At 34.0% G+C, this 15823-nt stretch overlaps 1 protein-coding gene across 4 annotated transcripts; it reads right to left on the bottom strand.

Moving 5' to 3' along the window:
• Window positions 1–1051: 1051 nt before the first annotated feature.
• ETAA1 (ETAA1 activator of ATR kinase) lies at window positions 1052–15568 on the bottom strand. Of its 4 annotated transcripts, none has more exons than XM_080684800.1 (6): window positions 15226–15568; window positions 13929–14057; window positions 13600–13676; window positions 11667–11779; window positions 9388–11405; window positions 1052–4027 (listed from the first exon to the last, which is right to left on the bottom strand). In XM_080684800.1, exons 1-6 carry the CDS (start codon window positions 15434–15436, stop codon window positions 3909–3911), a joined length of 2667 nt encoding a protein of 888 aa, XP_080540926.1. In that variant the 5' UTR covers window positions 15437–15568; the 3' UTR covers window positions 1052–3908. The 4 variants fall into 4 exon arrangements, with proteins under 4 accessions (XP_080540926.1, XP_080540925.1, XP_080540928.1 ...); XM_080684799.1 differs by having other exon boundaries at window positions 15220–15445; XM_080684802.1 differs by lacking the exon at window positions 1052–4027 and adding an exon at window positions 4558–5585.
• Between the last annotated feature and the right edge of the window lie 255 nt (window positions 15569–15823).

The raw sequence follows: 15823 nt of genomic DNA on the forward strand, positions 1-15823 counted from the left end.
CAAGTCTTGAGATCAGATAATGTGTTCCAACTTTATTCTTTCAAAACCACGTTTAGCAATACTAGGTCCTTTGCACTTTCATTTGAATTTAAAGTTTGTCTGTTTCTACAAACTTTAAATTCATATGAAAGTGCAAAGGATCTATCAAAAATTGGCTTTTGATATTGATTGGGATTATGTCAAATCTATAGATTTGGGGAGACCTAGTATTTTAGTATCTTACTATGAGCATAGTATACCTATTTAGTTCTTTCAGCAATGTTTTAGATTTTTCAGTGTACAAGTCTTCCACATCTTTTGTTAGATTTATCTCTAAGTACTCCATATTTTTAAATGGTGATGGAGACTTGACTTGGCATGGTGAATATGCAATTCAGTATATGGATGAAGTGTAGAATTGTATACCTGAAACCTGCAATTGTTAACCAGTGTCACTCCAATAAATTAAAAAAGAAAAAAAGCATTTGTAAATGGTATTTTACTTCAATTTCATTTGTTGCTATAGAAATGTGATCTACTTTTGTTATATCAATGTTATATTCTGTAACTTTGGCAAATATATTACTTCTAGGAGCATTTTTAATAGATTACATTGACTTTCTAAATAGGTGATCATGTTGTCTGCAAATTAAGTTACATATCTTCTTTTCAGTTGAGATGATTTTCATTTTTTTCTTGCCCTATGGACCTCCAGCACAACACTAAATACAAGTAGTGAGAGCAGACATCAGTCTTGTTCCCAATCTTAGGGGAAACAGATTTTCACCATTATCATGTTACCTATACTCTTTTAGTAGATGCCCTCAATCAGGTAAAGAAGTTTCTTTCCAATTAATTAATTATGTAACTGTTCCTTTACAGTTGTTAATAGTGAATTTCATTGACTTTCAAATGTTAAAAACTAACCCTGCATTCTTGGGATAAATACCATTTAGTCCTGATGCAACATTCTTTTTACATGTTGAATGTGCTTTGCTAAAAATTGTGTTTAGAATTTTTGCACTTATGCTCATGAGGGATATTGCTTTTTAGTTTTCTTTCAATGTCTGTTTCAGGTTTTAGGATCTGGATAACTCACCTCATAGAATGAGTTGGGAAATAGTCCACCTCTTCAATTCTCTGGAATTGTTTGTGTAGAATTGGACAAAATAGGCTAAAGGAACTCTAGACAGGAAGCAAGTGGTAGGCAAGGAAGAACTTAAGGTAAATATCTCTAAAATATGTCACTTTGGCATAAGGATTATTTTAGGCTAGGTGATTTTAAGGAATAGCAGACATGGGAGAAGTGCTAAAAACCAACTTGAAGTTACCCTTTGTAAAAGACTCACTTGTAAGGGAAATCTTCAATTGTAAGGGTGTCTCTCTCCCTGTACCCAAGAGGGGGATAATCTGATCTCTAGAAACTCTTATCAATACAGAAGACAACCACTTACATCTGCATAACAACTTTATCCTTGGGTTACAGCATTTTTCCAGATACCGTCCCATAACTGATTCTCCCACCCCCAAAATCTTTTGTCTTCAGCTGATGATATTTAAGGTGGTAGTTTCAGTCATTTTGGCAACTTACTCAATTTTCCTGGTCTTTCCCATGTATATAGTACATATACATGTTATTCAATTTTTTTTCCTGTTAATCTGCATTTATTTACAGGGATGTCTCAGCCAAGAACCCAGAAGAACAGAAGGAAAATTATTTTTCCTTCCTACAGAACAATAGGCTATATCACATAGCCTATGTGTGTAATGGGGTATATCCTATGATGTTCATACAACGACCAAGTCAACTAACGATGCATTTCTCAGCATGTATCCCCATCAAGTGGTACATGACTGTATTTATTTAGGTTATTATATTTTCTTAAATAATAAAGGCTACCTAGAATGTGTTACTCTACTGTACCAGGGTGAGCAGAAGTAGGTTTACAGTTGTCAAGAAATTGATGACAATAAAGAACTCTGTGCCAAAGTATGTTTGAATATAGTAAGTAGACTATAAGAATGTGTGAAACAATAAAGGCTGGCCATTTGAGCACTTATATATGATTGTACCTAAGTGCACTGTACCATTGTGACATTCTTTTGAGTTCATAAAGCTACTGCAGCCCACCAGTGTGGCTCAGGGGTTGAGCATCAACCTATGAACCAGGAAGTCGTGGTTCGATTACCTGTTAGGGCACATGCCTGGATTGTGGGCTCAATCCCCAGTAGGGGGCGTGCAGCAGGCAGCCAATCAATGATTCTCTCTCATCACTGATGTTTCTATATCTCTCACCCCTTCCCTTCCTCTCTGAAATCAATAAAAATATATTAAAAAATAATAATAAAGCAATTGTAATAATCTGCATCTTTTTCCATACAAACAACTGTAAACCTACTTTTGCTAACTCCTGTATATATGAAAATCTAATTTTCAAAATGATATGTCTCTATACAGCAATACCTTAAAATGCATATAATTATTGTAATATAGCTAAAAGACACCTGAATGGTGGTGAACAACCTAACAGGTATTTCACACTTATAACTTTCCTCAGGTCTCTTAAAGCCATTTGGGATGAATAAAGCATCCTTATTGCCCTCTGCTTAGATTTTACTTCTGGACTAGCAAATTCCAAACAGGCAAAAAGAAAAAAGAAGAGTAACAGAAAAGAACAAATTAACAAAGTCAGTAAGTTATTAATCAAGGGAAAATTACATAGTTATGGAAAACCAGAAATTATATCCTAGAATGATTCATTCTTTAACACAAGAAAATATGAACATCATATTTAAACAGTCCTTAATGTACTTTTACTTTTTTCAGTTTTAGACTCTAAAATAATTAATATGAAAACAAGTTATCTTATATACTAATATTCTGCAGGAAATGGTACAATTGTTTAGGTATCCATTAGAATGCAAGAAATAATTCTAGGCCATCTGGCGTGGCTCAGTGGTTGAACATCAACCTATGTACTGGGAGGTCATGGTTGGATTCCCAGTCAGGGCACATGCCCAGGTTGCAGGCTCAGTCCCCAGTGGAGGGCGTGCAGGAGGTAGCCGATCAATGATTCTCTCTCATCATCGATGTTTCTATGTTTTTCTCCCTCTCCCTTCCTCTCTGAAATTGATAAAAATATATTTTAAAAAATTATTCTAATTCCAGTACAGTTTTAACTTGCCTTGTGACTTTCAGAATACAGTATTCATTTTTCATCTATACAATAAAGCTGGATCAAATGATATCTAAAGCTTCTGACAGTTCTCAATGTTAACGATGCTACATTACTTATATAGCCAACCCACTTTTTTCTAAAAGAAACTTCTTAAATTAGCATCTTCCCTAAAAATGGTGGAAAGAATTTTAGAAAATTTGAATTCAAATCTATTTCAGACTAGGAACTGAAAACAATAATTTCCTTACAAATAAATTGAGTAATTTCCTCTAATCATGTTCCTAAGAATGTGAAAGTATTAATTAAACTTCAGAAACGTATAAAAAACTTAAGGAACAGTTACTAAAAGTAAAAATATTTAAAAAATTGTCTCCTTTAATTTAGTAGGTTGAAGCTTTATATTAGGAAAAAAGCCCTATTAAAATAAAAAATTAACTAGACAACTATTTTTTGACAATCCCCTGAAATCACAGTATTTAAAAATAGATCTCCTTTTCTCTGTATAATTCTACTACATAACTGTTAACTTTCCTGAATTTCCAAAACTTACATGGAATTACTTTCACATACATCTCCAAGGAAAGTTTTCACTGAACAATGCAAACATGATTTATTAAATAAAGAAGTCCATGCTTTATAACTCAGCATTAAATTTCTCACAGAGAAATCAAGAACAATGTTTCCTATCATCGATAGGTACCAACTGTCTTTGTTAAGTCTTCCAGCTACCATTTCACTAAAAAAGCCAAATTAAGTGGGAGCTGCCTTTACAGATGATGCCTGTGCCTTGGCCATTCTTCGAACCAGTGCTTCTTGTCTTTTTCTCTGAATTTCTTCAGGAGAATACTTCCTATTTTTCTCTTCTTCCTCTAAAAAATTAAACAAAATCCAGATACTAGTGTTACAGACTATAAAGTCATTCTTAAGATCTGTTTTAATTTTTACTTTTTTATTACCCAGAGTTGCCACATTGGTTTGGCTATTAAGTCACACTGAACTACTATATGTGAAATTCCAAGTACAGTCATAATGCTGTAGGCCAAAAGAAAACAAAAAATCATTGATAAGTCTGTCCCTATTTAATGCACTCTTTTCAGTGTGATAAAATTCATTTGATTAAAAATGGTACATTTCGACTACCCAGCAAGTAATTCTTGTGAATAATGACATCTAATTTATATAACAAACAAATATATTTAAAAGACAGATTTTAAATGTAAAATAGTTAAAATATAATGAATTAAATTAGATACCAATACTTCAAATAGTGTATTTATAAGATAAGGTATATTCATATTCACCTCTATAAAACTCCATGATTTCATTTCAGCCATTCAGGAGAAATATTTTAGCATGATAGAATGAAATCCAGCATGTCAATAAACATGTAACTCATTGTCAGGTATTATCTTTTTATTTGGAGGATACAGTTTATATAAACATTAGAAAATTATTTTAAAAGGCAAAATATATGAATAAATTCTTCAATTTGAATGTCTTTTTAATATATAAAAATGTGAAGCATTCTGATATATGTATATTCTTATGCATACTTTAAACACACTATAAAATAAATAATATTTCAAATTAAACAAATGAAAATAAGTTCTATTTTAACAAAACATCCAATTTTATCTCTGCCAAAATACTGAGTTCTAATATAATGAATTTAATTCAATAGTTAAGTCACTTTGAGCTAATATAATAGATTATATTAATAAGAATAAAGCTTTAAATAGCAAACCTATTTCCTCATTTAAATGCTTTAAAATTAAGACCATCACCATAATACATCTTTAAATGACCTTGTATTGTATTCGTAAAACTGTTTATGTTGTAAAATCTGCCTTTCAGAGAAGTAAATAAGAATCTGTATTATCAGCAGAAAAATATTATTTATACTGACATCTAAACAAAGGTTCAGAATTTGTTACAAGACATTTCTCTTGTTAACTAAGGGAGATATGTCTAAAACATATCATCTGTCTTCCCTGTCTTTCTTGGTATATCTGAATGGGAGCCCGTGTTCAGGGTAAGAGATGTGTATTTTGAATAAACTCCTAATGATTCTGATGTCTTTTATTTCCTAAACTATTTACCTCAGAGTGTAACTTTTTTTCCTTACAGAAAGATACAAGATACTTAAAATCAGCTAATTATCTACTATTTTAGCCTCAAGCCTGAGAAACACAAGAAACTCAGAATACATGCACACACAGTTTACATTCAATTGACCATAAGTTTGGAAGGAATACAGGTTAATAATCCATGATGACAGAAAAGAATATAGCTCCCTAAAGTTGGCCTTACAGTTGGCTTGGTGATATTCTGGAAAATAATTTCAAAGGATATAATAAAGTCACACCATGAAAATTTGATTTAGAGAGAGTCATCCATTTCTCCCATCAGCCCTTCCTTTAACTCAATCTGCAATAAAAATACATAGCAAAGTCTCAAACTATTGCAAGGTACAACGCAAGAGTGACTCTAAATCTTAATCTAAAGCAGGGGTCAGCAAATTTTTTGTTGTTGTTGTAAGAGGCCAGAAAGTAAATATGCTAACCTTTGCAGGTCATATAATCTCTTAATCTAACTGCTCAACTCTGTCATTGCAGCATGAAAACAGCCACAGACAATATATAAACAAATGATGTGGCTCTGTTCAGATACAAATTTGTGTAGGGACAATAAAACTAGAATTGATTATAATTTTCAAAAGTCACAAAATATTATTCTTTTGATTTTTCAACCATTTATAAAGTGAAAGGCATTTTGGCATGCTGCTGTACAAAAACAGGCCACATAGGGTAGATTTGGACAGGCCATGGTTTGCCAAACCTTGCCTTCAAGAAATGAGGTTCTTAAATGGGTTTTGTTTCAAAGACATCTGCTGGAGAGCAGTTTACTACATAATAAAGTAAAAGAAAGAGTAAACAATAGAAAATATCAACAAGTTTAATATTCAGTAGAATATTATATACTATATGCCCTGGCTGGCATAGCTCAGTTGGTTGAATGTGGTCCCATGCACTGAAAGGTTGCCTGTTGGATTCCTGGCCCAGGTTGCAGGCTTGACCCCTAGTAAGAGTGCTTATGGGAGGCAGCCAATAGGCATTTCTCTCTCTCTTTCTCTCTCTCTCTCTCAAATCAATTAAAAAACATTAGAAAAAAAGAATATTAGATGCTATAAATCAACTCAAAGGAAAAATTGATAAGGTAAATTAAAAGGCAGATTATTCATCCATAATGAAGACAGATTAGTAGATAAAAGTTTTGGGAAAACTCAAATATTCTAGAGATTTAGTCTTTAAAAGAATTACAACAATATGTTTAATTATTAAATATTGTTTAATTCATTTTGGGAGTATGGGTCAATTAATTACACTTATTTGAATATAAATATTTAAAATTGTTATAGATTTAACAATTCTTTTTTAACATTTAAAAAAATTAATTTTTACAGAGAGAGAAAGAGAGGGAGAGAGAGAGATATGGATATGACAGCGAAACTCCAACTGGCTGCCTCCTGCACACCCCCTACTGGGGATCCAGCCTGTAACCGGGCATGTGCTCTTACTGGGAATGGAGCCAGCAACCTTTCAGTGCATGGTATGACATGCAACCAACTGAGCCACACCTGCCAGGGCATAGATTGATAATTCTTAAAGTTTCAAAATATCTAGCTTGGGCCATAATGTAGAGATATATTATTTGTCAGTATTGATAAGAATATAAATTGATGTAACTTTTGGGGAAAATTTGGTGATAGCCATCAAAATTCAAAACATTCTCCTTCATTAATTTTTCAGTAATTAATAGATATAATCTCAAGAGTATACAGAAATTTATGTAGAAGGATATTCACTGGAGGACTGTTTGTAATGTAAAAAACTGCAGCCAAACTACACTTCCATCAATAGATACACAGTTAAATAAATTGTTACATCCATATAATGACATACTATACAGTGTGTTAAAAGGACTGAAGCAAATCTATATGTACTAACAGGAAATGATAGTTAAAATATATTAAATGAAGGTAAAACCAAGTTGCCAAATAGGGGATATATAACATATAATTCCATCTATTTAGATAAATCTATAGGTATGCACACATACATTTTTATACACACAAAAAAATGTTACATGATGTATTCCAAACTGTTACTAGTGGCTTTTCCTGGGAAATGGTATGGGAAAGGAGAAATAGAGGATTTATAATTTTTTTTTTAAAGAGGAAAGATCACTTAAATAGGAAAATTCTAACAGTAATACCAACAAAAACATTATCTAGAATCTAAACCGAAAAGATCTAATGTTAAAAGAAATGAAAAACTTTCTCATATTAGCACTAATCTACATAACAAATAAGGAGTCTAATGTTTTTAGATCCAAGTGAGGGAGACTAATTTAAGAAAATGTATAATTACAAGTGAGTATACTAAATACTGTAACAGAAATTAGCACTGGGTATTGGAGTAAGCCAGAGAAAATGAATGTAAATCATTCTGAAGGTGGTTAAAAACACATTGTATTTTTAAAAGCAAATGGAAAATGGCCTGGCAGATTTGGTATAGACATGTGGGTCCACTATTCGGGGCAAAGGAAATAGCATCTGCAGACGGAAGGCTATGAAAAAGTATTGGACATTAAGAAGTACTAATAGTTACGCCAGACATATTCCCTTTAAAAAATATTATGATATCAGTGAATAAGACCTTTTACATTATATTACATGATATTCACTCAAATATTTATCAAACATCTTCTAAGTGTCAGATACTGTAGTAGGCCAAGGAACTCACTGATAAGACCATAATCCAGGCATCCTCAAACTGCGGCCTGCGGGCCACATGCGGCCCGAGGACATTTATCTGGCCCGCCGGGTGCCGCTGCCTGTCCTGCTTAGCAGCCGACTCGTCCCGGGCCCGCAGTGCGCATAGGAATTTGTTCATAGCTTTTTTTTAAACTATAGTCCGGCCCTCCAATGGTGTGAGGGACAGTGAACTGGCCCCGTTTAAAAAGTTTGAGGACCCCTGCGGCATAATCAATATTTAATTGTGATTTTAAAAGGTGAAGGAAATAAGAGATGATGGAAAACAACAAGGAAAAGACTTATCTACAGATTGTTCAAGGAAGGCCTCTGTGAGAGGGTAAGTAATATTTAAGCTTGAGACCAAAGGATAAAAAAGCACCAAAGGGTAGAGTGGGGGTGAAATGTTGGGAAGTAATTTTAGTTGGGAATAGCAGTCAAAGCTCCTGAACGAGGAAATAACCTATTTCTATTGAGGAACTGAAAGACTGTTGGTACAGTTGAAGCTTAGTAAGTAAAGGAAAAAAGAGGACAGGCAGGTTAAAGAGAGATAATCTAAGCCTTAGATAACAGGGTCAAGTTCAAACTTTATTTAAAATACAGTCAGCCATTGAAGGCTGTCATTAAGTATCAGAATGCAGTTTACCTATTTGTTTGTAAAAGGTTATTCTGCTGTTTAGAGATTAGAATTGAAATGGAACAGGTAAAAGAACTGCAGTAGTCTAGTCAATAAATGTTGGCTTAGAAAAGGGTGGTAATAGTAGAGAGTGAGAAATATGGACAATTTTGAGATATATTTTTTGTGGTAGAAACAATAGAACATGTTGATGGAAATGAGAATTTGGGAAAATAGGAACTGGCAGAAATGAAAGATGACTGGTAGTACTGAGTCAGTAATTAGAATTCTTATCACAACTAACAGAGTTTTATATCAGCTATTATACTAGAAGAAGTATTTAATGAAAATGCCCTACATTTTCAAATATTATTCACCTCAATGTTCTGTTCAACATAGTAATATTATTCAAGTTCTAAAACTATGAGATATTTCATAAACACTGTGTCACATAGTAATATATATCACGAATTTCGTGCACCAGGCCTCTAGTATATATATATATATATTTCTAAAGTATGATTTTTCACAAAATAATTCAGAAAACATGGAACAAGTATTGAGTGCCTACTACATGCTTGTCACTATACTAAATGCTGATAAAGAATGTGATGCAGTCTTTTGAAAACAAATCACCCACTCTGTATATTACAACATAATTATTAGTAAGAATCACATTATGACATAGTTAAACATCCTAATTTTTACATGTTAAGCAAATTCAATACAACAACAACAAAATACTACTTTGGCTACTTCCCAAGATGATAACCTTTCAAAGGAAATGATTTGATACATACCTTTTGAAGGTTGTTTTAAAGATTTAGTCATCAAAGCTTGCTGTTGAACAGCCTTCCCACATAATGAGTTGAGAGGAATTTTGTTTTTCTCCAAATTCTGTGTAATTTTGGTATCAGAGATACTTTCTGTTATACAATTTTGATTAATCTGGGAAAGAACCTGAGAATTTTTGATCTTTGTAAACCTGTACTTAGAAAATCTAACTGTTCGGTTAAGATCATTCTGAGCTTCATCTGTTATAGTCCCATGGAACAGATGCCGTGTATTCAATTTCTTCTCATAAGTAGCTATTTCTGTACTCATATGATCTGAATTCAAACTTGAACTTCTTGTAAGAACTGATTTGGAACTATTCACTTCTATTGGAATATCAGTATTACTCCAAGAGACAGGCAAATTATTGATCAGACAATTTGAGTTCTTAGAGTATATAGTCAAATTTGTTGTCGCACCTATAAAACTTGGAGAATTTCCACAAATTTCCCCTTTTTGCATCTTCACCGATTTATTTATTTCTGAGCTATCAGTCAATGAAGATGATTGTGCTGAAATATCACTCAGATTCAAATACGTTGATTGCACCAACTGACTTCTTTGTTTAGATGTAGTAAACGTGTTTTTGGCTCCATGTTTGGAACTATTATTAATGTCAAGTATACTTTTTGATGTCTTGTCCTTTCTCATGTCTTGCTGCTGAGTAAGTCTTTCAATATCATCACATGCTTGGTATAATAGGTCATCCTCTACATCGTCAGCTTCCCAGGGATTCTCTAATTGATGACATGCTTTAACAATTTCATTGGCAAATAATGGGTCATTCCAATCATCAGAGAAAGAATCCGTATTTGATGCATTAGTCTGATTTGCACTGTCCAAAGCAGCAGAGTCAAAAGTATCTATATTAGCAGGCATCTTAAATGACGGATTAAAAATTGACTTATTTTTCTGTTCATTAGAATATCCTGTGTTCAAAGTAGACTTTTTTCGAGAAGTATTTACATTAGAAATAAATTTAGTATGAATATCTTCTTTTACTTTTGTTGGATTGGATGCAACTGCACCATCTTGAGTTTTGTCTTGAATGATTTTATTAAAAGATTTCTCAAATTTCACTTTATTTCCAATGGATAGTAATTTATTTGGTTTATCATTTGAATTTGGTGAAAATCTGTATTTTCTAGCATCTATTAATTTATTGGTATGTGTGTTTGAAGAAACATCTAAAATTTTTGAATCTCTAAACTCAGCATCTAGACTTATATTCATTCTTGAGTTACTTTTACCATTTTTACTGTTAAAAATACAAATTTCTTTTTGATCAACCATCTGGACTGTTTCAGGAGTAGAAAAAAGTTCAGATATTCCTACATTTTGCATAACAAAAGGTTCATTATTTAATAAGTTTTCCCATTCGTCCTCAAAATCACCAGTAGTAAATATATCCATGTGCTTATCAAAAGCTTCTGGCTCCTTAGTACTGGAAGTCACATATGATTTTGTCATCCCAGGAGTATCAATTTGATGAGAAAGTGATGTTGGGGGTTTGTTTCGTAGTTTTTCAGTAACTTGAGTTTCACACCTAATGATTTTCTCCTCTTTCAAAGCACTTTTCTTTCCAAAGGTAGTATTAACAGTGCTCCATAAGGCATCTGACAGATCTTGGCTTAACTGTCCACTACACTTCTGAGTAGAACCATCAAAAATGGCATTAAAGGCTGCTTCAGCATTTTGGTCAAATGGCTTCTGACTGTTATATTGATCATTTACCACAGATACCTTGGTGTTCTCTTTCACTGGCTTCTTTATTATAGCAACATCTATTTCAGGAACTATATCATGTAATAACTGCATCTGTACATTATCTTTATAATTATTTAAAGTCTCTGCTTCTGAAATCATCTGGATAAAATCATGATTTCTCTTGTTTTGCTCTTCAATCACATCTAGCTCTTCCATATTTTTATCAAATTGCTTAGCCAATTTCATAAGTTCTTCCTCTTGATTTTGTGTTTTTAACCTATTAGACAAATATGTTAAAAATTATAAGAAAAGTTCTAAGAGTTGTTATAAATATTCAATTGTTATTTGATATTCAATTGTTATTTGACATATTTTAATGTTAAAACTTGAAAATTTTAACACATTGTAATCATTTTAAGTACAAAATTCTACAAGTCAAAAATAAAGAAATGTTTGTGATATAATCACAAAACCAAATCAATTATTGAAAATATTTACTTCACTGAATGTCAGAAAAAACTAAAAAGTTTGAATTTACTTTGTGCAGCTGATTTTTGCTCTTGATTTTCCTTTCGCTACATGAGGAGTACAAGGAATAGCAGTTTCACCAATCCACACGCCCAGCATGGAATCTGTTGTTGGTTTTTCATCCTTTGGCAGAAGGGGGAAAAAAGAGGTGTAAAATAAGATAAAATAAATAAAAAAGAGAGAAAAAGAAAGTAGAAAAGGAAACTTTACGTTGATTTACTTTCCTCAAATAATAAATTCGGAAAATATTAAGTTGATTTAAATAATTATTTGAGGTTAACTCACCTAAAAATAAACAATATGAATATGTCATTTGTGAATACTTTTTAAAGCTTTTAAAATGATCTTGGTATTACCAAAGATTTATGTTTTAAAAGTACTCAGTTGAAAAGGATAACATTTAAAAGCAACTAATTTCACTGTATTTTTTTTTATACACAAGTTACCACTTGAATACTGTTGCCATTTCTTTATGGGAGCTATTATTTCCATCCCACTTAGGTAGAGTCCAATAATTTACTCAACTATCTTTTTATCACTATTTAGGCTGGCCAGCCCAAACACATTTTATTATGCTTCTTTCATGTGAAACTCACAATTAATGAAGATCTATTGTTAACTCATGAAGTAAGTAGTATTATGGCATAAATTCTATTTAACTAATGAACCATATGGAAAATGAATTTCTATGACAAGCCAAACATGGAATGTAGAGCTAGTACCAACAGAGTTGTTTTGACTATCATAGTTGTAATTTGGGATATTTTATAGCCATCAAGAGAAGCTTTATTTCCTGTTTTTCCCACCTGGATTATGCTGATTCCGTGTAACCATAATTTGGGTCAGTGCCATCTATTGTTTTTGGTCAACATAGTCACTATCCATGGTTGTGTCAAAGAAAAATAGCAAACTTCCTATAGAAAAGACACTAAGCAAAAATTGGATGTTTTCTGGATTTAAACTTGTTAAATAAGGAAAAAAGAGAGGAAAGTAAAGTCAACTTCAGAACAGAGGTTGACATTAATTTATATTTCTATTTCACTCAAGCAGTATAAGAAATTAAAGAAAAATAAACTTTACAGATGATTCTATTATAGCAAATAATTTAACTGTAATTTTAACATAAATAACTTTAACATAACCTTATATTTATAGTGTTCTATAGTTTACAAAGACTTGTTATCTAATATAACCTTCATATTAATTCAATAAAAAGAGCAAGACAAGTAATTCTAGTTTATGGCTGAATGAACTGAAGTTCCGAGAGCTTTAAGTAGCTTGCTTAGGGTGACCCAGGAGGTGATCTGAGAACTAACTCCAAATCCAGTGTTTTTCCCACTTTTACAATGTTTCTTGATGATCTTGTAAGTCAACAGTATTAAGAGCAGTTTTAATGGAGAAAAGTTGTGCTACAGTCAGTACACAATTATCAATCATTAATAAAAACCTGAAAAGTTTAAATTTTCATTGTCTGATTCTATTATTTTAGCAACTTGAAAATGGTGCCATATATTGTTAAACAATACTAAAAACAAAATAAACACAAGCTCTAGTCAAGATCATCACTCTAGAAAATTAAAATAAGGTGACGAAAGATGATTTGACTTTGGTTGGTGGGCACACAGTGCAATATACAGAGCTTGTAACATAGAAAAACACACCTGAAACCTATATGATCATATTATACAATGTCACCCCAATAAATTTAATAAAAAATAAAATATAAATTGAAAATTAAAACAAGATATTATGTTTAGAAAAGTATAATTGCTAATTTTACATTGTTTCTTTTTTCAGAATATGCATTTCCGTAAAAAGGTATTAATTATATCTGCTGCTCTATTTTCTGCAAACAGAATTGTAAAAGATAAAACATTTTTCATATAAATGAACTATACAAGGACTTAGTAGCATAAAATAATTATAAAACTAGTGATATTTACCTGAGGAGCAATACAATTAACAATATGTGAGATCTCATCACTATCTGTGTTGTAAATCTTTTTTTTTCTTCCTTTACCTAAAGAAAGAAACACATTTCTATAAATGTACATAAAAATTTTTTAAAATAGTGTTCATTTCTTAGAAAACAAGTTTAATTAGCACATCTATGATAGCACATGTATATCACAGCAATACAATCAGATAAGATTCTCAAAAAAAATCTATTGTACAAAATTTCTGATATTGTTCCCCCCACTGAAATTCAATAGTTTAAATCCTAATCATTTCTCACATAGTTACCCAGATAAAAATGTTAATAACAAATTACCTAACTGTTTGGTCATTGGAGAATTTTGATCCCAAAAGATATCATTCTGTCCATCTGGATCATTAGGAGAATTGAAGGTAGATGACAACAAATCCATTTTCAGCACTCTCTTTGGTGTTTCATACTTTTCTACATAAAATAAGATTAAAGTAACAGTTGTTGCATTTTAAAGCATTGCTTCATAATACCCCAATATCAAATAATAGCTTTTAACAAGATTACTTTTTATATAGTCCAATTATCTAATTTTCTCCCAGAGAGGATTTAATATAAATTTTCACAACCGAAATGTTTGTTTCACATAAAAATCCCCCCAAATTTAACCTTATAAACAGGAAGTAGTGTAAAGTAATCTAGTAGGTCTATGGATGTCACTCGATTCATTACCATTGGATCTGGAGGCTTTGGGAACCACCTGTAATGTATACATTTCAACAATCGAGAGCATCCCAACAGTACAAGTCTGTATAGCCTGCTTTCACCAACTCTGTCCAGCTTAAACCAATTACTTCAAGAAGCTTTAGCGATCCACTTCTTGGAAAGTTTTGTCCAGCATCACTTTTACAATTTCTAGAGATTTGTTTTTGCTCATTCTGGCTTTGCTTTACGCGAGTCAACTGAAGACGAGTTAACTGAAGACGAGTTAAGGCAACAAAAGCCATGTTTGGAGAACACGCTCCAGGAAACAGCTTTAGTGTGGGGTTCAGTTCCCACCATGATTTATTAGAAATCTTTCAAAAATGGGACACCAAAAATTAATCAAAATGAAATATATTCCAGGGCCCTCCTGTGAGGGGAGTCCTACATAGGCACTTCCGGTTTATGCACAATGAGAGGGGACATCACCAAGGCTTTGTGGATACAGATAGCTATGGCTCTTCAGAGGGTCCCTTCTCTAAAGCAAGTCGGGGCAAAAAGTTTAAGAGGAAATAACTGCCCTAGGAAAAAGCTGAAGGCAGCAGGTCCATCAGGCATTTCTCCTCGCTCTGCCACCGCTGACTCGGAGGAGCAGCCTAGAAATTAGCCGCCCTCCCTCCTTCAGGTGAACCCCACACACCTATTCCTGTGGCAGGAGCGACAGTGGATGATCAAACCTAACGGGGCAGTGCTCAAATTCGGGGACCAAGGCCAAGGGGAAGTGTGCCGGGTAAGTTTGGGGCTCACGAGGGGAGAGGCCCAGAGAAAGAAAACACCCTGCAGACTCCACCCCCACTCCCATCCCACGTCGCCAGCTGGGCTGCGGGGCTGCAGGGCCTGGGCCCAGAGGCCACGTCTCCCCCCCCGGAGTTACTTTTACCGCAGGAAGCGGCTACTGAAGGCTGCTCTGGCTGCGGCACGGGCTGGAGAGGCCTCTCTCCAGCCCCGCGGAGCCCCGATCCACGGGCCGACCGCAGCCGCCTCTTCCCTGACTCCACCACCGAGCTGCATTCCTCAGCCGCCGCCGCCGCCGCTTGGCGCGGCGTGTTCTTCGGGCCAGGGCTGTCCCCAAGTTTTCTTCGCCGACTCATTGCCTAGGACCCCCTCCACCAGCCTTTTCTCCTTTCACATTTTGCACGGGAAGCGTAGAGCCGTGGAATTAGGAAAGCCACCCGGCGCTAACGGCCGCCGCCATTTTTGACCGTGGCGCGCCAGTCAGAGGCGACCGCTGATTGGCTGCGTCCGGCGAGGGGCGGGGCGGTTAGCGTGCGGCTGGCGCGCGCTTGCGCAGTCCGACCCCGAACCTACTGGGCTCTGGGCAGTCAGCAGGATTGGAAAGGAGTGTGTGAGGGGTAATGGTGTGGGCATAACTGATAGTTAGAACGTGTGAGGTGAAAAGATTTAATCCACTGACAGATTTTTATTGAATTTGCAACTAGTCTTACCAGGACATTACTCATTCAGATTGTTGTGGGATT

This window comes from Plecotus auritus (assembly GCF_963455305.1).
Source record: "Plecotus auritus genome assembly, chromosome: 8".
Classification (NCBI taxonomy): domain Eukaryota; kingdom Metazoa; phylum Chordata; class Mammalia; order Chiroptera; family Vespertilionidae; genus Plecotus; species Plecotus auritus.